The sequence below is a fragment of the Sander lucioperca genome, chromosome 8 (genome assembly GCF_008315115.2).
Source record: "Sander lucioperca isolate FBNREF2018 chromosome 8, SLUC_FBN_1.2, whole genome shotgun sequence".
NCBI classification, from domain to species: domain Eukaryota; kingdom Metazoa; phylum Chordata; class Actinopteri; order Perciformes; family Percidae; genus Sander; species Sander lucioperca.
In genome coordinates this window covers 4,516,916-4,537,969 of record NC_050180.1, presented here as the reverse complement: position 1 = coordinate 4,537,969, position 21,054 = coordinate 4,516,916, and the positions used below count along the sequence as shown (strand labels likewise).

Below are 21,054 nucleotides of genomic sequence, written 5' to 3'. Positions count from 1 at the left end.
TAGGCCTAATGTTACCTCGAATTGCATAACGTTAGAGGGCTACTTGAATAACTACACTTAACGTTAGCTGTATCTGTGCAGTGTAATTATTCTACAGGTTGACTACAGTCGGTGTGCTCTCTCTCTCTCTCTCTCTCTCTCTCTCTCTCTCTCTCTCTCTCTCTGTCTCTCTCTCTCTCTCTCTCTGTCTCTCTCTGTGTGTCTCTCTCTCTCTCTCTCTGTCTGTCTCTCTCTCTCTCAGGGACGTGTCTCGAGTCACCTCCCACTCTGGCATTTTCCCACATCAATATGCAGTGTGTGTAATATATGTTATCAACGGCAAAAAACTACATCTCAGGCACGACTATCTACTGAATAAAAACCTCCGCGCCCCCCAGCAATAAGAGCCACTCCACTGCAAATAACCAAACATTACGCCATCCTCCGGTAGGCTACTATTTTTTTTTTTTTTGGGACTGACAGCGGTTACATACTCTGCCCAGTCAGATTTGTGCATCTGCCGGGGCTGGTGGTGGGAGGACGTCGGCAGTCGGCACTGACTGCAGCATTGCGATGCAGAGAGGGAGAATAAGAATGCGATAAAGAATAATAAGGAGCCGCACGCCTGAAGCCGGCCGCCGCCGCAGCCGCAGCAGGAGCCTCCTGTGCGGACAGAGTGCAGGGAGGTGCCGGTGGAGTTTCTGCGCACACACCTCTGGACGCTGCTACCGGAGAGGGCCGAGGTGTCTCTGCAGCGACGCAGCTTTTCAGAGGGATACCGCCTCGATACGTGACCGCGAGCCCAAAGTTGCCGAGGCTCGGAATCTGAGAGGGAGGGAGGGAGAGGGGAGGGGGGCCCAAAGGCGGCACCCCGCCCGTCCTGCCTCATTTGGACTGCAGGGATAACGACCTAAACCGTGATATCCCCGCGCAGGAACCACTGAGCAGGTGTTGTTGGCGGCGCTGTCATCCTCCGTACACCGCTCTCTTCTACCCGCACCTCTGCGCCAAAGGTAAGCTCTGCCACCCAGTGTGCCCGTCAGAATGAAGGGGCCGTGTAGGTGTTTATGGCTTACAGCAGTGATGGTGATAATGATGATGATGATGATGATGATGATGATGATGATGCTCAAAGCAGCTTAATCTGTCATTAAACAACCGCAGCGTCGTCTTATTTATGCGTAGCGTGTTCTGCTGCTGCTGCTGCTGTGGTTTTGCACATAGGTGATAATCGATCGATTTTGGTTTCATGCATGCGTCTTGCGAAAGAGATGCATAAAAAGAAAAATGACGTAGGGAATTCCCACAGTAATCCAATAGCGAGCGATGACACCTGCACATTCCGCCAGTGCGGTCCCTATATGGCCTGCAGCCTCTCGGTCACGAGCGCTGAGCGGCCGCGCGCGGCCTAGCCGGCGCACACATTGATTTGAAATGATTAAAGTTGGAGACAAACTGTTATGTAACGTGATGTGCTGTAAGCGGGGGTTACCTTCACGTCTCTTTTACTCTGAGATGATGCGCTAGTCCAGAGAGTGGCCTGTGTTTACATTCATATGAACGGTTATCATTCAGCTCACCAAACCATGCACTGGCATTTATCTATAATGAAATAATGTTATGGTCACTCATAATTAAGATTGGGTTATGCTATAATCTTTCATATGGGCCTGCAGTGTCTTTGCTGAATTCCCCTTTGAGATCTTGCAGTGCAGAAATTGCTTGCCAACTGTGATCTGCTTTTAAGGGGTTCGGCTGAAATCTGCAAAACTGCACGGCTTTCTCAAAATGTGATAAGCAAATATGTAATCTGAGACCAACTGGAACAAGCAGAAATACAGTTTTGTTGGATTTTTGTCCCTGCAGATCATCACAAAAAAAAACAACCCAGATTTCCTCACTTGACAGAATTTGACAAGGGGGAAACCTGTGAGTGCTTGGCTCTGACAACTGTCCAGATTGAGCACAGAACCTATAATGTCAGTTGCAGACGTGTAAATATGTGAAGTTTCTGGGTTTTGGATGGGTAGATAATATCATGACAGAGTAGAGGGTGAGAGAAAAAGGAAGGGAGTCCAGTCTGGGATGACTTGCTACACCCCTGAATTAAAGGACATGGGTAAGAAGATGCAGACATCCTCTTTGACCCTTTCACCATTTAATATAAAAAAAAAATGCAGAATCTACTCTTTAAACATGCAGAAGAAAAGCTGGCTGTACACCCAAACTAGTCTCCCATTGCCATTCCTTCCTCCACAGCGCTGCGGAGGAAGGTCTGGCTAGTCCACACAGCATTCCAGGATGGGAGAAAAACATGCTCTGGTTTATTGGCATTTCTTTAAACCAATCACAACGGTCTTGGGTGGTGCTAAGCGGTGGACGGAGCAACTTGTTTTGGTAGAACGTATATGTTCAAAAGTAGTTTTAGTCGTGCCACAGAAAGCTCAGATTGGACAGATAGTCTAGCTAGCTGTCTGGATTTACCCTGCAGAGATCTGAGGTAGAGCTGTAATCGGGCCTTAAAAGTTTGGTCTGCATGTTTCAAAGCAGGCTTCACGCATTTTAATGACAACAGCGACTATCCTTAGCCCTGCGCCCCCCCCACACACACATCCCACCTCAGTTCACATACTAAAGTGATGAAAGTGGCGGATTAAAGCAGTGTGAAGGGTCACTGAGAATCCATCATAAGCTCTACTAACATGAGAACCTGCTGTCCTGCAATTAACCTGCGGTTGACTTTAGAAGAAGAGATGTTTGATGTGTCCGACTGCTGAGGAAATCACAATTGGGCTGTTCTTTTTAAAAAAAGGGACTAGTTGTTGAAGCCCCTACAAGCTCGTCCTCCCACAAAGGTAATTTCACCAGATCGGACGTTTTCTGAAGGATGTGTGGCTCTCCCGTGACTCCCTTGCGAGTTTTGTTACACTCTTACTGTAGACCAGGACAACTTACTTTGTTATCCTTCTCATTAGAGATTGTTGGCATCATGCAATTCCAGCATAGATCCACTCGACTTTTTACCTGACAGCCAGATGCATTTAAAACCCCTGTGTGTGTTAGGGCTGGGCAATATATCGAAATCATATCTACAGTATATCGTAATATGGGACTAGATATGGTCTTAAATGTTGGATTTTGTAATATCATAATATGACACAATTGATGTTTCAAAGGCTGCATTACAGTAAAGTGATGTCATTTTCTGAACTTACCAGACTGTTCTAGCTGTTCTATTATTTGCCTTTACCCACGTAGTCATTATATCCACACTGATGATTATTTATCAAAAATCTTATTGTGTAAATATTTGTGAAATCACTGACAATCAACCCTTACAATATCGCCACAATATCCATATCGAGGTATTTGGTAAAAAAAAAAATATATCGTGATAATTGATTTTCTCCATATCGCTCAGCTCTGGTGTGGATGTAACAAAGTAGCTTTACTCAAGTACTGTGCTTAAGAACAGATTTGAGGTACTTGCACTTTACTGGAGTATTCCCATTTTAATCTACTGTATACTTGCACTCCACTACACCTCAGAGGGAAAGCTCCAAATAAATGCACAGTAAAAAGTACTATACTAATTTAGTATATATAGTACTTTTGACTGTACACAAAATATTCCCGAATTACCAAGATTTGTTTTCTCCATCTTTACCCTGCATTTTATTACGGATTATTTAGTTCCTGCTGGCTGCTTGTGTTTAGACAACATTGGCTGTGTCTCATTCCGCATATATACTTCTGTCAGTACACTGTTAATGTGCACTGACCACTTATTGCCGTAGTGCCCACTTTCAACGGTTAGTATTGTCCCAAAAGGAACACTTATGTTAAAGTGTCCATATTATACTCATTTTTAGGTTCATAATTGTAATTTGAGATTGTACCAGAATAGGTTTACATGGTTTAATTTTCAAAAAACACCATATTTGTGTTGTACTGCCCATTGCTGCAGCTCCTCTTTTCACCCTGTGTTCAGGTCTCTGTTTTAGCTACAGAGTGAGACCTCTCACTGCTGTAACATCTTTGTTGGCAGTCGCACATGCCCAGTAGCTAGGTAAGCTCACAATTGCTAGCTAGCTGTTTTTCCAACTTCAGTAGTACAAGGCAGGATTAGCCGGGAGACTTCTTCTAAACGAGGGCGCACTTCCAACTTTGCGTGGAATACCTGCAGAACAGGGACATGTAAGTAGTTCTATACAATTTATTTTGTAGATTAGGGTGAACTAGTGTGTGTTGTAGCAGTGTTTTGCCATTCAGAACGAGCTAGCATGCCAGCGCTGCTAGCACGCTTAAAATGTTTTCAGAAACACATTTCGGTGAACTATTTTCGTAAAATACGTAAAAAATCGTATTCCGAACGAGCCGCCATTATGGTCGGCTTTGAAATTCGGTAGCAGCCAGACCCACGTGACGCGTTCGTCCAATCAGCTGCCAGTGGTCCCTCCCCTTCCGCTTTGTAGTCAAGATGGCGCCCGTTTAGTGCGAGTAGGGTCCATCGTTCCACACTGAACTTTTCGACCGTTTTTAGGGGGTCATCCGGGTACTTTCAGTGCACTGACTTTTTGCGTTATCTACACGATATACTTCAAGCTAAGTGTTTGAAGTGTGCAAGTAGGCGCTTTGAGACACAGCCCTTGTAACTGTCACTGTATATTTCTCAAAGTAATGTACGGAAAAAAAGTATTTTGCTTTTGATAGGGAAACTAAGGCATAGTCTCAGAACTATACTATCGAAATATTTCAGATGATTCCCAGCCCTTTATGCACCCTTAATTCACCAGCACCGGGCCCACCGGGCCCTTTGTTTTGGCCCGTCAGGGCATGTGACACGCTCGTGCTTATCGTCCCTTTTTATTTTAAAAGTGCTGTAAAATCCTAACCATAATGACAGCGAAACATACATTTTGTGCGGCTAAAAAGTACTCAAACTGAGTTTTACGGCATTGTGAAGCACAGTGCTGGTAAACTTGCCATTTAAATTACGTGTACGTACATTTTATCTACGAAGAACAACAAGACATATGGTATTCTTTCTCTCCCGCTCTGTGCTGTGAGCCGTGCTAACGTCACTGGCTTTGAGTCAGCCAGTCAAGATGAAGATCGAGGCAGCGGCACACTGATAAATGACCATTTAGTAAGTCAGCCTGGAGCCTAATGTTGAAAGACTTTTGAAAAACAAAGACAGGCTTCATGTCCCCCACTGATATTGCCAGTGCTAAATTTCTAAGGCATTAGAGAATGTAACACAAGGTCTGTAATATGGGAGATATACGCAGATTAAAGAGCAGTGTTATTTTGACCAAAATTTTACTTGAGATTTAGAATGTTAATTTTCACATAACATCAACATAAATTTTTTGGCCTGTAGGCTTCCATCCAGACACATTTTGGCCCTTCATATGAAAGAATTTGGGCCCCCCTGGTTTAGTGTATGATGGGGGTGAGAAAGAGATTGAATATCTAATTGTGGTTATGTGCTGTAACCATTCGGCTACCAAGGCGCTACAAACTAAATTCTACATATATGTTGTGCATCATTTGATATATATTTCCCTAAAATGTAGCCTGTGATATTTGGATATTTTTGGAAACTCTGGATCTCTGAAAAAAAAAAACCTCTGAAATCTAGTTATGTGTTTTTGTACAATGTGCACTTGCTGCACAACCTGAATTTGTAATGACTGACCCCACGCTGCTTCTTAAATATGGGTTGAAGAAAAGAGAAGCGTCTGCTCAGCAGCTCAAATGCCTCTCACAGATCCATCTGTATCATTTGAATATGTCTGTATATAGTATTTCTGCCTTTCATAAATCCATACACAACCCACTTTCCCATTTATTGAAAGGTTAGCGTTCTCCTGGAGAGGGTGATATCAATCAGTTTCAGGCGTAAATGCAATTTTCGACTCGCCGAAGCCTGTCACGGAGGGATTTCTCCCGAGGCATGAGTCATCCCAGACATGTCCTCCCTCCCAGGGCGGTGTGTTTAGAGAAATACCCCGAGCGGGTCAGGGCTGCACATTTTCTGGGAGGTGGAAAGACTCTGACACCAACCTTGTAGCCTGTGTTTTCTCAGAATGACTCTGACAGCTGCAGCCTCCAGTGAGGCCTCGTTGCACTGAGCTGTAGCCAGGGGGCCCGCTCAGTCTTCATCCACCTTTTAGGTCGGGGTTTGTGACGGGATGTATTTTCATCCTCTGAGTCAGACATACTGTACTTGCGGTGCATTTAGTTTAGTGTGTGATGCTTCTTTGTGCTGGTTTGTGTTTTGTTCTCAACATTATGTGTCAGTGAGGCACAGCAAGACCTCAGTGCCACTTTTGTGTGTGTGTGTGTGTGTGTGTGTGTGTGTGTGTGTGCGTGTGCGTGTGCGTGTGCATGTGCGTGTGTGTGCGTGTGCGTGTGCGTGCATGCATACGTGCGTGCATACGTGCGTGCATACGTGTGTGCGTGTGTGTGCCAGTTCCCTAAGGTGCCCGTTCTTTCAGCTGTTCTTTCAGGCTGTAAAGTGCAGCAGTCACCTCCACAGGGGCGCAGAGGGGTCTCTCTGCTGACACACACACACACACACACACACACACACACACACACACACACACACACACACACACACACACACGCGGTCGGTGAGGAACAGAGAGAAAGCGGGTGAGAGCGGGAGGAATCCCTTTCCTGACATCACAGCACCTACAGCTCACATATCCAATTGGCAAAACACGGGCTTAAACTAATGATAAATTATTATTGGTCAATCTTTTGATTCATTTCTTTCATCGTTATTGTTAAAATACCATTCTGAATTAGGTATCGGGGTGCTGCAGAGGTTCCCCCCCACCCTACAAGTGGTATTCTACAGACAAAAATATCATATATATAATATCTTTTTGGGTTGTAAACCCTTAAAACAACCCTTATTTGTTCTTCTTTGTACCGGATTAATATACAACTGGTGTTCTACTGAGTACTTCTTGCAGCAGGATGTGGTACTGTACGTGGGATTGACTCTACAGTGTGCGTGCATGCGTGTGTGTGTTTAATAAACCTATCACCCAGGGCTACACTGTGGCTCATTGATGTGTAGTTTATCAAGTTTGAATAGTTTATGGTATATGATTAACCAAAATGATGAATTGTCTAGTTCTGTTATTTAGTTGTCTGTCGATCAACAGACTGTCCTTCTTTTCAGTATTCTAACAAAGTATTTGCTGCCTAAAAACAAGAACAGTATACTCAGATGACTCTGCTAGACAGGTATCAAATGTAACGTCATCCCAGGGAATGGTTAGAAATAAAAACACAATTAGATTTTTGGGTACTTATATAATACCTATGTCCATTTTCTGAGAATCAATCACTAATCCCGCATCAGGTCAAAGCTGTGCGGAGCAGTCGAATTGGGATTACAGTGGGACATGGCAATCTTTTTATAAGGAAAAGCACTGTGAGTCCAGATGTGCAATGGCCCCTCCTGAGGTCACGTTGTGGTCCGTGCTGCTTGTAGCTGGTAGACACAGTCCTCAATCCCCCGCTGCTTTAAGTGGGACGGGCGCAGCCGCAGCGTCTCCCACTCCACGTCAGGGTTAGACAATGCCTGGCAAACCAGGGAACACTTACATAACAACTCAGCAGTTACTTATTTTAGTTTCTTCTTTAACAGAGTGAGCTTCTGCTTGTTTATGGAAATGGCACCTCCCTGATCATGCTACATGACTGTGTATGAGGCTGTGAGCACTGTGAGCACACGTGAGCTGGATTTACGTATTCCTGCATCTGTGATGAAGATTTTATTCCCTCATAAATCCCTGTATGCGGTGCGTGTGTGTGTGTGCGTGCCGGAGCCGCGCTCTGGTAATCTTGTCGAGTCAGGGACGTCCAGGCTCCCCATGTCAAATGCAGCAGATCTTATTTCAGTGTAAGGCCCTGGCTCATCCAGAAACTCAGCCAATCCACAAACATCAGCGCAGAGGCCAGTTCATCATTTCTAAACAGTTAGTTCAAAATGCAAAGTGAATTGATTCAGAAGCTCAGGAGCAGTATATACAGCATATTAAACAATCTGTCATACAAGTTACAGCATACCAATGGCTTTTGAAATTATATTCCATTCTTTGCATGGTCGAGAATTTCCCCGGTCACACTCGCAAACAATCTACCTGTTAGCTCTCTGAAAGTAAGTGCAAACGGATGAAATAACTGACTGGAGGAGACATCCACAACAGCAGTTTTATTTATTTATTTATGTATCTATTTTTTTTACCAACCGTGATTTCCGCCAGCCTCAAATTCATTATTTTTGTGACTTTGATAGATGATGCAGACGAAGTTGTTAGTGGGTGCAGTTTAGGGAAGCATATTGACGAATAAAGAACAGAAATAACTACCAAAGTACAGGTGGGGGGAGGGGGGCGGGGGGGCAGCAGGGCCTTTGACACAGACCATGGAGGCAACTAAAAGGTACATTAAAACTAGAGATGTTCCGATACTGCCTAAAACGCTGGTATCGGTATCGGGAAGTACTGGAATTTATGCACCGATCTGATACCACGTAATAAAACCCTAAAGAAAATCTACATTAAAGTAGTTTATTTATGTTCTTTTTCCGTTATAACGGACTGTCAAACTGCAGAATAAAAGAAAGTTCTGTGGCATTCATGTTTCACAAAGAGTTTAACCTGAGCCAGACTGACAACAAAGATATAAATAATATCCCATCCATACAGAGATAGTAGTATACAGTTGTTAAAACTATATATTAAAATATATGACACACTGGTATCGGATCAGTACTCGGTATCGGCCAATACGCAAGTTCAGGTATCAGAATCGGTATCGGGAAGCAAAAAATGATATCGGACCATCTCTAATAAAAACCTTTAGTGCCCAATTGGTACAATTATCATAAAACATGGCACTCCTTTTGGAGTCCTCACTCAGTCAAATCTCAACACACTGACATTATACATACACATATATTTAAATTCAGTGTGACTAAAGGCGCTGACACACCAAGCCGATAATCGGCCGTTGGACAGTCTGGCGAGGTCAGTGACTCAAGTCTGTTTGGTGTGTTCCGTGCCGTCGTCCGTCCGAGGGGCCGTTGGCCTTCATTTTGGCTGATTTGACATGTATAATCGGCGGGGCGGGCACTGCCGGCAGTCTGACTCAAATGACCCATCTGATTGGTAGAGTGCTAACCCGGAAACGGGGAGCAGGATGAGCGTGATTAGAGTCTTTCAAAATCTGAGGAAAATCTTTTAAACTGACCTTTGTCGATCTGAAATGAAGACAGATTCCGCAACTGTATGGCCTATTTCTCTATTAAAATGTTTTCAGAAACACGTTTCGGTGAACTATTTTAGTACAATATGAGATCCTATTCTGAACAAGCAGCCATGACAGTCTGGCTTTGAATTTCTGGAGAAACCAGACCCACGTGACGTGTTCATCCAATCAGCTGTTGGTTTTAATTTTTTGGGTGACAATACAGACTAGTGCCGCCTGCTGTTATGGAGACGTATTACGTCTCGTCACTTTGGTGTGTTCTGAGGCACTTTTTTGACCAACTCGGGGAGACTGATCAGTCACACTGCCTTTTCTGCCGAGGGTCGGCCGTCTGGTCGGTGCATCTGCAGCTTTACACTTTACAAAGATATCATTATCTCCTTCATCTCGAATAAACATCCCATTAGTCTGCTTAGAAATCACGGAAGAGGGATGCTCCTTATAACTCCAGAAATTGCCTGAGAATCATCATGTTTTTAAGTTTTCTTTAGTATCAAAGTATTCCGTTGATAGTTGTCTGTACATCCATGGGTACATTACAAACAGAAAGTGCTAATAGCTAATTCAACATTCTTTTAATGGTGCTAATTTGCCAAAATGTAAACAAAGAAAAGTCCCTGCACCGAGACAAAGTTGTTCTAAACATTTTTATTTTTGTCCAGATTTAACTTCATATTTACCATACTGATATGAGAGTGGTATATCATGCTCTAACTCTCATCTAAAGAGAATAAGGATATTTCCCAAAATGTCTAACTATTCCTTAAATATCACAATATACTGTCAGAGGGAGCATCAACTGTCAGTGACGGTTCTGTCATTTGAACTGGAGTGATGTCTAGCTTGGGTTTTCACTTTAGCTTTTTTAAAAGGCTAATAACTTTGCAATCCAAATGTTTTTATTAAATGCAGTAATGCATACGGTGTAGACCCCGCGCTGAGGCTGGCAGAGGAAGCAATGGTTTCAACGCATCACTGAACAGCTCAGCTTTTGAGACGTATACGCACGATATCAGGGCTTAGCTCAGACTAGAGCCCACACGCTTTTCCAGTGACTGCACCAGGCACATATTAGCTGAATATTACCAGTATTCTCCATCGGGAAAAAAATAACTCCGCTCCTATGCCTGTCTAAAACCAGCTGCCTTTTGCTAGATTCTAAAGTCACATGCCACCCTTTCCTTTCAAAACAAAATGGCTCTGGTTGAGACTCTGACAACACTCCCCAGACAGTAACCAAACTGGCATTTACTGATTGAAGAGCCTCCTGGGAGCCAGATACATCTGGCTGTCTACTTTCTCTGTTTTTATAAAGGCACTTTATACTGACAGAAACCATAGAAACCCAACTGCTGTGTGTGTGTGTGTGTGTGTGTGTGTGTGTGTGTGTGTGTGTGTGTGTGCGTGCGCGCGCGCGCGCGTGCATGCTTGCTTGCTTGCTTGCTTGTGTGTTTGAGGGTTGTTAGAATGATTTAATGACTTCTTTTTCCAATGGTCACGTACAGATAATGGATTTTGAATTGGATCATTTCAGTCTACTCTTCTCCACAGTGGATTGTTTGTACCACCAAGAAGAACATATACACTCTTATTAAGTGTTACATTAATCATTCAAAGAAGTAAAGAGTGCGTACTGTTTAGTCCTTACCATTCTGACACAAGTAAGCATGAAATTCATTATGAAAAAACTAGGGCTGTCAAACGATTCATTTTTTATTAATCATGATTAATCGCTGAATTTCTATAGTTAATTGCGATTAATCGCATGTTTTAGCCTATCACATGATTAAAATTATATTATTTAGCATTTCAGAACTGTTTTTAAGTACATATTAACAATGGAAAGCAATTCTTACCAGTGTATCTTGATTGGGAATCAAATGAATGCAAAGAAAGTGACTTTATGAACATGATTTTAAGATTTGTATTTGTTTATTATTTATTTACTGTAAACAAAAGAAAATGTGTGAATCTAGTCACACATTTGAATCTAGAGTCAATATAGTGTGTAGTAGTGTAGTGTGTAGTGTAACTCCTAAATCATTTTGATTACTCACTGACGTCCAGTGATCACCGGTTAATGAGACAGCGTTTGCTCTTTGCAGCAGTTCCAGTGTGGCTGCTTTCTCCGTGTGGTACAGGCTGTGTATGGTGAAACTACTGTCCCCCTCGACGGCAACGAGACAGGTCAGAACATGCCAACCGTAGTACGTCTTTAAGACCTGAGTCCTCTACGATGCTGACAGGTCTGCAGTTAGTTACCACCCATTTCGCAAGAGCTGTAGTAATTTTTTGGATTTGGTTTCATCCACAGGTCGGCAACTAGTAGCACTCTCCAGTCACGTTAACTGTACTACTATGCTTAGCTCGTAGGTGGTAGCTCAAGCTTGCGTACTTGGTGATATTTTTATTCGGCTTTACCCACTGTGCACATGGCTTTCGACTTCTGAGCCGTCCGGGAGTTTTGGAAAATAAAAAGCTCCATTCAGAATTGTGTTTTCTGCTGTCTTTCTCCATCATGCCTGCAGCCTGCAGCAGCAGGATGTGTTACGGGGAAGTATGGCAGCTTGATGATAAGTAACGGTGCGGCAAAGGGTCAAAATAGCAGCCTGTTAGGCACGACGCAAAGCCGAGTGAAGTATGAAATAAATTAATAAATGGCGGCATGCAATTAATGCGATTAAAAAAAATCAACGCGTTATGCTCGGCCCTTAATCGCATCGCGATTAACGCGTTAATGCTGACAGCCCTAAAAAAAAAAAAAAAAAGAGTCATACAAACAAAAGCAATTGTGCACAGTTGAAGCCCTCCTCACATCCATTCCCCCCTTCATTAGAAGGGTTGTCGTGATATATAGGATGGAGTGAATTGGTTGTGCCGGGTTATTTGTGATGCTGACAGGTTCTTTGATAGCGCACAGCCCCCCTGGTGACTAATGCTTGTTCAGTCGTCTGTTGATTGCAACTCACTGCATGCATTGCTTTTGTTGTGTGCGAGCAATTTCACCTTACTCTTTTTCTTGTCTCTTCCCCCATCTTTAGGCTCCCATTGTTTTTGGATAACATGAAATAAGAGTGGCAAAGATTGTGACCGTTGTTGGATATCTTCTACTTCAACAGTTGTGTTATGATGCAAGGACCAGAAGGTCCGATAATAGGAGCCTCTGTGGAGAGGCAATCAAGACAATATTTCTAAAGCCCCCAGATGTTTCCAGCCAAGACAGCCTCTTCCAACCAACTCTCATTGAGCCAACAGGGATAAATCAGTAGGCTAAAATGTGTCTTCACTTTGACGACCAGCCCAATCGATAAGAAGCTCCTACCCATCTCCGCCTCTTCTCGGCCCTTCTCATCAAAAGTTTTTTATTCCTCGTAGTTGTCTCTTTACCAGTCGGACAACATGCGTCCTTCCCTCGCCACGGCAGTCCTACCACCCAGGACCCGTTCCCACAATCCACCCACCCTCGCAGTCGGGGGCCGTGAACACGTGGCAGCGCCACGACGGCGCAGCCCCCACCTCCGGCACACGCTCAGCCCGGAGAACCTGCGGACCCTGGCGGAGAGGGGCGGGGCCGCCGCCGACACCGTCTCCGTTATCAGCAGTCCAATCGGGCTTCCGCGGGCCAACAGTGACACAGACCTGGTGACCTCCCAGAGCCGGTCCTCGCTAACGGCGTCCACTCTGGAGTACACGCTGAACCGCGGCCAGAACCTGGTCATATCCTGGGACATCAAGGAAGAAGTGGACGCTACCGACTGGATCGGGCTGTACCACATTGGTGAGATTCATGATGGTTTTAACACACGTTGTTGCTTGCAGAGCTGCATTTAACTGTCCTTGGGCAGGTCAAGTACAGACCTCAAGTCATTCGAGACAAGTCCGAGCCAAGTCTCAAGAACTTGAGGACAGGTTCGGGTCAAGTCTCGAGTCTCCATCAGCAAATTGCAAGTCAAGATGAAATTCTTTAGGTCTAAATGCTGATCGTAAAATTCACATACAGCGGTTGGACAGTTTTCTCTCAAAGCTGTGTTAATAGTGTTTAGTGATAAGTGAAATCTATGCATAGTCATGCATAGTCCTAATTATAAATATGCAAGGTATGCAGCTATGCAAGGCCTTCCTGTTGCTGTCCTATTCATTTTTTAATGTTCTGCGATTTTAATAGGTCAGAACTTGAGACTTGAATGTTTTTGCATTGAACTCTGAAGTCAATCTCAAGTAAAGTCCTTTACAGCAAATTGCTGTAACAGCACTTTTGCAGGTTTGTTGCACCTGTCACACTGTGCAAGACCTTTTGGGGCATGTCAGATTGTGCGATAAATGCCTATAAAGAATTGTAGCGTCATGAATATGCAAGCAGGAAAACGTAATTAACTAAACAAGAGCTTTGACAAGACATTCATAATAATGGAAATCACACAAAGGTCTTTCTCTTGTAATCGTATGACATGATCTTCATTAGTGAACAGTTTACTCAGTTGTCTTTACCTAAACCCAACCGTGGCTTTCTTCTTTACCTAAACCCAGCCGTCCCGTTCTTCTTTACCTAAACCCAGCCGTCCCGTTCTTCTTTTCCTAAATCCAACCGTCCCGTTCTTCTTTACCTAAACCCATCCATCCCGTTCTTCTTTTCCAAAACCCAACCGTCCCATTCTTGTTTTCCTAAACCCAACCGTGGCTTTATTCTTTTCCTAAACCCAACCGTCCCGTACTTCTTTTCCTAAACCCAACCTCGTTATTGTTTTCCTAAACCCAACCGTCCGAAAAGTGATTATGCGTGTTGATAACATGCCAAAATGGCATACGAATTGGCGTGTCATACATACGGCACTTATTGAGATCAGTCTGCAACCCGTCTGCTGTATACGGCGTAGACATACACGCAGATAGCTCAAAATGCAACGTGCTGTATACGGCGTAGACATACATAGCTCAAAATGCGTACAGATAACACGCTACTTTGCTTTAGAAAGTGGCGTGTATGTTTACGCGAAGTCATGATGTCACGTTAACCTGCAATGTCTTTGGCCAGCGTCATAGACCTTTTTCACAGCAGAAAGTTTGACTTGTTATGGTAGTAAAAGCACACGTGTTACTAATAATACCGGTAGATCAGATTCATGACCACATAATTCACCATTTTCTCCAATGATTGTCAACTGTTGTCAGCGTATTAGAGCCTTAAAGGCAGGGTTGGTAATGTTGACCAGCTAGCAAGATTTGAAAGTAGCATCTCCTCGGGGCTCCATCTAACCCCTCCCGCTGCCCTCCTAGCTGGGTCTGCAGCCTTTTAAGTTGCCGCTTTTCCAGCTTCGGTCTCCTTTCTTCGTCTTATTAGCAGGCCGGGCGGTTGCAGTGGCAACCTTTTCTGAGTTTTCTCCTCCATTCTCCAGTAGACTCGCAGTAACTCCAGCGGCGACGACACACACTGAGCTAAGGCTCGTACACGGGGGGGGGGGGGGGGGAGTGTACACGCAGCAGATGCAAGGAGGCATTTCATTGGTTCATTCCAAGCAGACCACAAGGCAGTGATTGGTGGGCATTTTTGCATGATTACAACAGATACAGAGGACGGGTCTTTTTTGTTCTTTTTTCAGAGCCCATAAGTTATTTATTGCTGTCGGGGTCGTGAAGATCATTTCAAACAATATATTAAAAAGTGTGTATTGGAAATAGTTACCAACCCTTTCTTTAAGCCAACTTTCTGAGCAGTCAAGCTCATGTTCAGTCTCTCGAGTCCTGACGTTTGTGTCTTAGGTCTGACTCGAGTTCAAGTCTCAAGTCCACAAGTCTCTAACTCATATATTATAATAGGGGTTGATTGCTTTTTGCACATACATGATCAGAATCAGCTAAACAAAGAGAAACAGAAGCCAGTTTGAATGGTTTTCTCTGTCTGCCTCTGAACAGTTATGCGTGCAGTTCCCCAGAATCTTTTGGCTGAACTACTGTATTTGGTAAACCTGCAGGCATGCGGGACCCGAGTTGACTTGACCCTACCTGTCCTCAAAGCTTTTCAGCTGATCCAGGTCTTCTGTTATCGGGAGCTGAGAATAGCCAGGCAGAGTCTTGTGCAGGGGCTTCCAACTCCCGAGTCAATACTGCAACAGGAGCTGTTGCGACTTTACACAGGAGTGGAGGCTGAGTCGACATGTAACAGCTCTGCCTCGGTATACAATAACATACACACCATCACAAAGCTTCACATCTCTGAGGCGAATAGGGTGGTCTCCAATATTGTGTGCTAATCCTGCTTAGAGACAGGAATTTGACAGGGGGGAAGTGCATTGACCTGTGTGCTGAGGACGGCTATCAGACAGATCTGTCCATCCAGGTGAAAAGTAATACAGGAGCAATAGTATACAGCCAGCACACTTGTTATTAAGAATCTATGACTTCTATGCTGTTTTGCTCTCATAATAAAGAGCTGAAGTCCAGACGTTTCTGTAACTCAGTCTTCCATTCAGCATTTCTTTCATTGCCTTTCTGAAAAAAAGGACGCGTGTTTCTGTGGTGTACTCTCTAAATTCTAAGACATGGTTATCTAGCACAGACATTGCTGACAGAAGTTGACAAACTTGTTTTTTTTTAACAAAGTTAAAGAATGCATTTGTTAACATACAAAGGTAGCGTGAAAGACAGAAGTGGTTTGTTAGGCAGGAAGGGTCAAACAAAATGATGCTATTGGCAAAATAATATAAAATCCAGGGTTGTTGGAGATTGACTGATACAAGGGACTAAAAGTCAGGATATCTCAACCAACCTGCTCTCACAGAATTCTGTGAAATGAACACGGCCCCTTAACTGAAAATCTGTGGCAGTGTCACGGAATCGCCGAAGAATTCCGTAAAATTAACTTGGCCCCTTAAAAGTCTGTGATGGGCCCACGGAATAATTCCGTGAAATGAACATGGCCCCTTAAGTTAAGGAAAAGGTCATGGTTGGGCGGGATAACAACAGTTTGCGTTTAGGAAAAGAAGAACGGGACGGCCGTATACAGTGGACGGGTTGAGTTTAGGAAAAGAACAACGGGACAGTTGGGTTTAGGAATCCTGACACGCGGGACACAATTCCCGCTCTCCTGGGTGAAAGTCCTGTGTTGTTTGACCCATCCACCACCCCAACCAACCTCCCTACGCAGATTTTCGGGCTTTCATACTACTCGCTACCGTTTTCGCTCTAAATGCTACGTCATCTTCTCATTGACTTTACATTGGCATTGTTTTCCGTGGTGGCCACAGGGAATTTTCACACATTCCGTACCACCACCACGTAATTTGATGTTAACAGTTCGTCATCAGTTCACGGAATTCTGTGAGACCAGGCTGATCTCAACCCATTGACTTTGACCAATCCTTTTTTTTGTATCTGTCACTTGAGAGTCTCCAATTTTATGGATGTGTAATACTACTGTAAATCACTAGAGTAACCGTTTAAATCAACAGAATTATGAATAGCATTATCTATAGCATGTTCAGACTGAGGCAGAGCGAATATTTGTGTCGATTTAATCCTGTGAGTTTGATCGTAGGACCATAGGATCATTTGTGTTTAATCGCGTTACTCGCGTTACCCGCCAGCGTAGAGCTGTAGGCACCAACCATGTTTCTGTCCGTCATCAGTATGGCCAAAATAACAACTATTGCTGCTTTGTATCTGTTGTAAAAGTCCCAGGTAAGTCGGAAAATAACGGCGTCATGTCTGGATTAATAACATCATCTGGAGGAGCAAAAAGCATGGTGATGTTTACTGCCTTCTCCAGGAAGGAAACGTTAGGTCTGGATTAGCCAGCGCTACTTTAGGTGCAGATTTTTCCGTTTTTTAATTGCAATGAACGGGGAAAAAAAAGTAAGCCGAAATAACATCATGATGCCGCTTTGTAAAAAGTCTGACTTCATACTTCCTCATGTCTGTCCGCAAGACGACAAGGAAACAACTTTGGAAATGTTTGTTTTCTGAATGAAGTTCGGATCCATCAGGGCTGTGCTAACATGGTAGCTGCTCCATTAACACAATAACCCATCATTTCAGAACTAGCCTCGCTTTGCCAGACCCTCCTCCAAAGCGCGCTGAAGGAGGGTCTGGCTACACATAGCATTCGGGGATGGGAGGAAAACATGCTCTGGTTTAATGGCATTTCTTTAAACCAATCACAATCGGGGGTGGTAAACACTACATGGCCGGTGTTAAACTCCGCACAGCACCGCTGCAAAATAGTCGTGCAACAGAAAACTCTGATTGGACAGATAGTCTAGCTAGCTGTCTGGATTTACCCTGCAGAGATCTGAGCAGCAGTTAACTATAGTCCTCACAAATCCACCGAATTTAAAATTCCAACACAAAGAAAGCGGAAGGAATTTCTTGCGGCATGGCAGCAATCCCGGAAGTGGAATGTCAAGGATATAGACTATTTCAGAACTTACCAGGTAGTCCAACATCCCCTCTTACTTTTTCGTTTGGTGTCTGTATAAATAATAAGGTACTGTAGAGCTCTGGGTGCCACATACAGCTACAATCAGTTGTTCCTCCATTACTGATTCAACAATGTCAAGACATCAGGAAGATCTGAACACTGATAGGCTTTCGCGACACAGCGTAGCGCGAATTTATCACCCGAGTTAAAATATTTCAAACATGGATACAGCATTTGAGGCGGAGACCCGTTCATTCCTATGAGAGTTGCTCAGTGGCGCAGGACCATGGATGTATTAAGAGAACTGGATACAGTGTTCGGCGGGAAGCCCCGTACGTTCCAATGAGAGTGCTCAAAAGCGCATAAAGCAAACATGGAGCTCGGATCTTCCGCATTGTTGGCCCATAACGCTGGTTAGCTCACGATGGGCATGCGCACTAGCAACAATTTGTTTGCGTTGTCGTAGCAACCGGTAGCAACATGCACGTTCATGAGCTTCTCTGTCGTGTCTCTTACAAGTGGCGAACTCATGAACTCGCCGTTTTCATTGTCTAAAATATTCACTAACGTTAAACACTGTGTCTTCGTTGTTCCCGATCGTTTACATGCTTAGCTAAATAAACGATAGATGTATTTAGCTAGACAACCAAGGAGATTTAATAATTATGTTGTGCTACTAGCTAGCTACCTACTAACTAGCGCTAGCTAGCTGTTAGCCTGCAGTTTCGTGAACAAAGCTCATCCATGGCTTCAGCTCACGTTACAAGCTTTACAGCATACAGCCCTCGGATAATAAGAGAGAACCAAGGCGATGTAATCACTATGTCTGTAGTAACGTTATGTAGGCATATAGCTAGCTATGTATAGATCTTAATACAGCCATGCTAGCTACCCCTGATGTTAGCAACTAGCTAGCTAGCCGATAGCCCGCCAGTTTGGGAAACGCTAATTACGTTGCATCCACGTAGCTAACAGGCTTTACAGCAGCTACATACATACATCCCTGGGATGTATCATAACTTCATAATTCATATGGTGAATTACAACCATTAGCTATATCCATTATTACAGCTAGCTACATGAGCTCTGGAGAACAGTCATGTGAGCGGGCGGGCGCAGTCCCGCGGCTCTGCTCGCGTCCACTATGCGCGTTCATCATGCCAAATTTAATAATTCTGGATTCGCTTCTAGTGAATGTTAAAAATGTTAAAAACGTAACGTTTTAAACAAGGACCCTTTCAGTGTTCGGGCTGGTAAGTTGATATACCCAGAAACAAATTATCCGCTGAAATATAGACGTTTCTTTCGCCATGCAAAGTCTATGTGAAAAGTCTTTCTGGGCCATGGGGTGCAGTACCACCGCTATCCGCTAAGCCCATGGTGGCTTTTAGACTCGGCGCTCTTCCTGGGGGCTTGCGCATGACGCCAAAAAAGTTCCCTGCAGCAACTTCCTCGTATATAATTACCCAGATGATCGGCACTGCTTCCGCACTATGGGGCCCATAGAGCAGGCGCACTAGACCTCCGCCCGCCGAGCCGGCTACTTCCGGTTTAGCGCTCTGCTAACTATACAGTATATTTATTTAATCGTGCGACTTTTCTAGACTTTTGAAATCGGAAAATTTGTTATCGGACCGAATGGATGAAATTCTGATAGTGAAACGAGTCATTTCGTGGGGGTTGTGACACTGGAAAAAATGTATCCACTGATCTACAGATGTCTTGTTCACCATGTAAGTCTATGGGGAAAAGTATTTTTGGGCCCCATGGCATCACGTGACAGACACGGAAGTTGTAATTCCACTGTTTAGCCGCTATGTTAAATTGGCTTCAAAGCCCAGCGCAGTTCCTGGGGGCCTAATTTCAACTCGCGCAAATGCTGCAAATTTTTCGTATTCGTCTCATTCGTGTGGTGCCATTTGCGTCATTCACGGTGTCATTACATTGACTTTGGATGTAATCGCGCCGCTGAAAACGCGGGCGGCGTGTACGCGCCATTAGATTGTTTTCTGAAAATGTACATATGAAGTGAAACCGAAATACTGTCAGCCAGTATGTTCAAAGACTAGATTAGAAATGTCAGTGTGATTTTATGAGGTTTTATCACTTCAGCTCTCTATAGTGCCATTTCATTTGATCTAATCATGTTGATAAAAACCGGACCTGCTAAATTTCTAATGCCTCCACTAGTTTCATAATACATATTGAAACCTGCTCCTGGAGATGTACTGCTGCCCCGAAGAATATAATTAATGATCAAAAGAAAAAAACGTATTATCATTTTTCAGTATATTATAGTAGTATGATTGTTTAACTAAAATCAGTGTTGTTCCAGTCTGTCAAGGTGATCACTGTAATTGTTAACTCACACATAAGTTTGACTTTACCCTGTCACGATGGGTACATAACATATATGGAACATTCTACGGTGAAGCAAAAACGTTGGGTGACACTTTACTTGAAGGTATCTACATAAGAGTGACATGACACTGTCATGACACATGAACCCTAACCCTAATAACTAAACGTTTATGATGTTTATGACAGGTTCATGACAGTGTCACGTCACTCTTATGTAGATACCTTCAAGTAAAGTGTAACCAAAAGTTGTCCCTGCACACCAGATAATTACTGCTATAATACAGTGACATCCAGAGGAAAGCTGTTCAGCATGATGTATTGTGTCAGTAATGGATAATGGATTTCTGAAAGCAATGGGTGTCTTTGACTTCAGAGAGGTCAGACCAAGCTGCAGTACAGCAGGCAGCAGCCGATGCTTAACCTCGAGTCATGCGATTATTTTACAAAACATGACCATGCTTTTTGCTCCTCCAGATGATGTTGTCAATCCAGACACGACGCCGTCATTTTCCGACTTACCTGGGACTTTTACAACAGGTACAAAGCAGCAGTAGTGGTCATTTTGGCCATATTGATGACGGACGGAAACATAGCTGGTGCCTACAGCTCTACACAAGTCATCTAAAATTTGAACATTCACTCGCCATTTGGCTGGTGGACGAAAAAAGTAAATTTTAAAGCCTGCCTCCAGGACTGGATGAGTCAATTACATTTCCCTTGTAGGTGAGAGTGCTGTATGGTAGAGATAGATAGTGTAAAGTGCTGGTGCCTGGTAGGGCGTCAGGTCACTTGCTATCGATCAGAAGGCCGCCAGGACTTCATTACCTGCTCCAGGGTCTTATACCCCCGAGGGGCTGCCGCTTTCCTCGACTAAGCAGACATTCAATGATAAGCAACTTGCCCTCTCCCCCCCTCCACTCCCCTTCAAACACACACACACACACACACACACACACACACACACACACACACACACACACACACACACACACACACACACACAC

At 43.9% G+C, this 21,054-nt stretch overlaps 1 protein-coding gene across 2 annotated transcripts in view; it reads left to right on the top strand.

Moving 5' to 3' along the window:
* The first annotated feature begins 227 nt into the window (after window positions 1-227).
* hecw2a (HECT, C2 and WW domain containing E3 ubiquitin protein ligase 2a) overlaps window positions 228-21,054 on the top strand; it is a 58,575-nt gene continuing 37,748 nt past the window's right edge. Inside the window, exons 1-2 of one of the 2 annotated variants that reach the window (XM_031289773.2) lie at window positions 228-992; window positions 12,318-13,054. In XM_031289773.2, the coding sequence (XP_031145633.1) occupies window positions 12,676-13,054 (379 nt within the window). In that variant the 5' untranslated portion in view covers window positions 228-992; window positions 12,318-12,675. The remainder of the gene's footprint in view (window positions 993-12,317; window positions 13,055-21,054) is intronic. The other variant, XM_031289772.2, reaches the window with a different exon arrangement.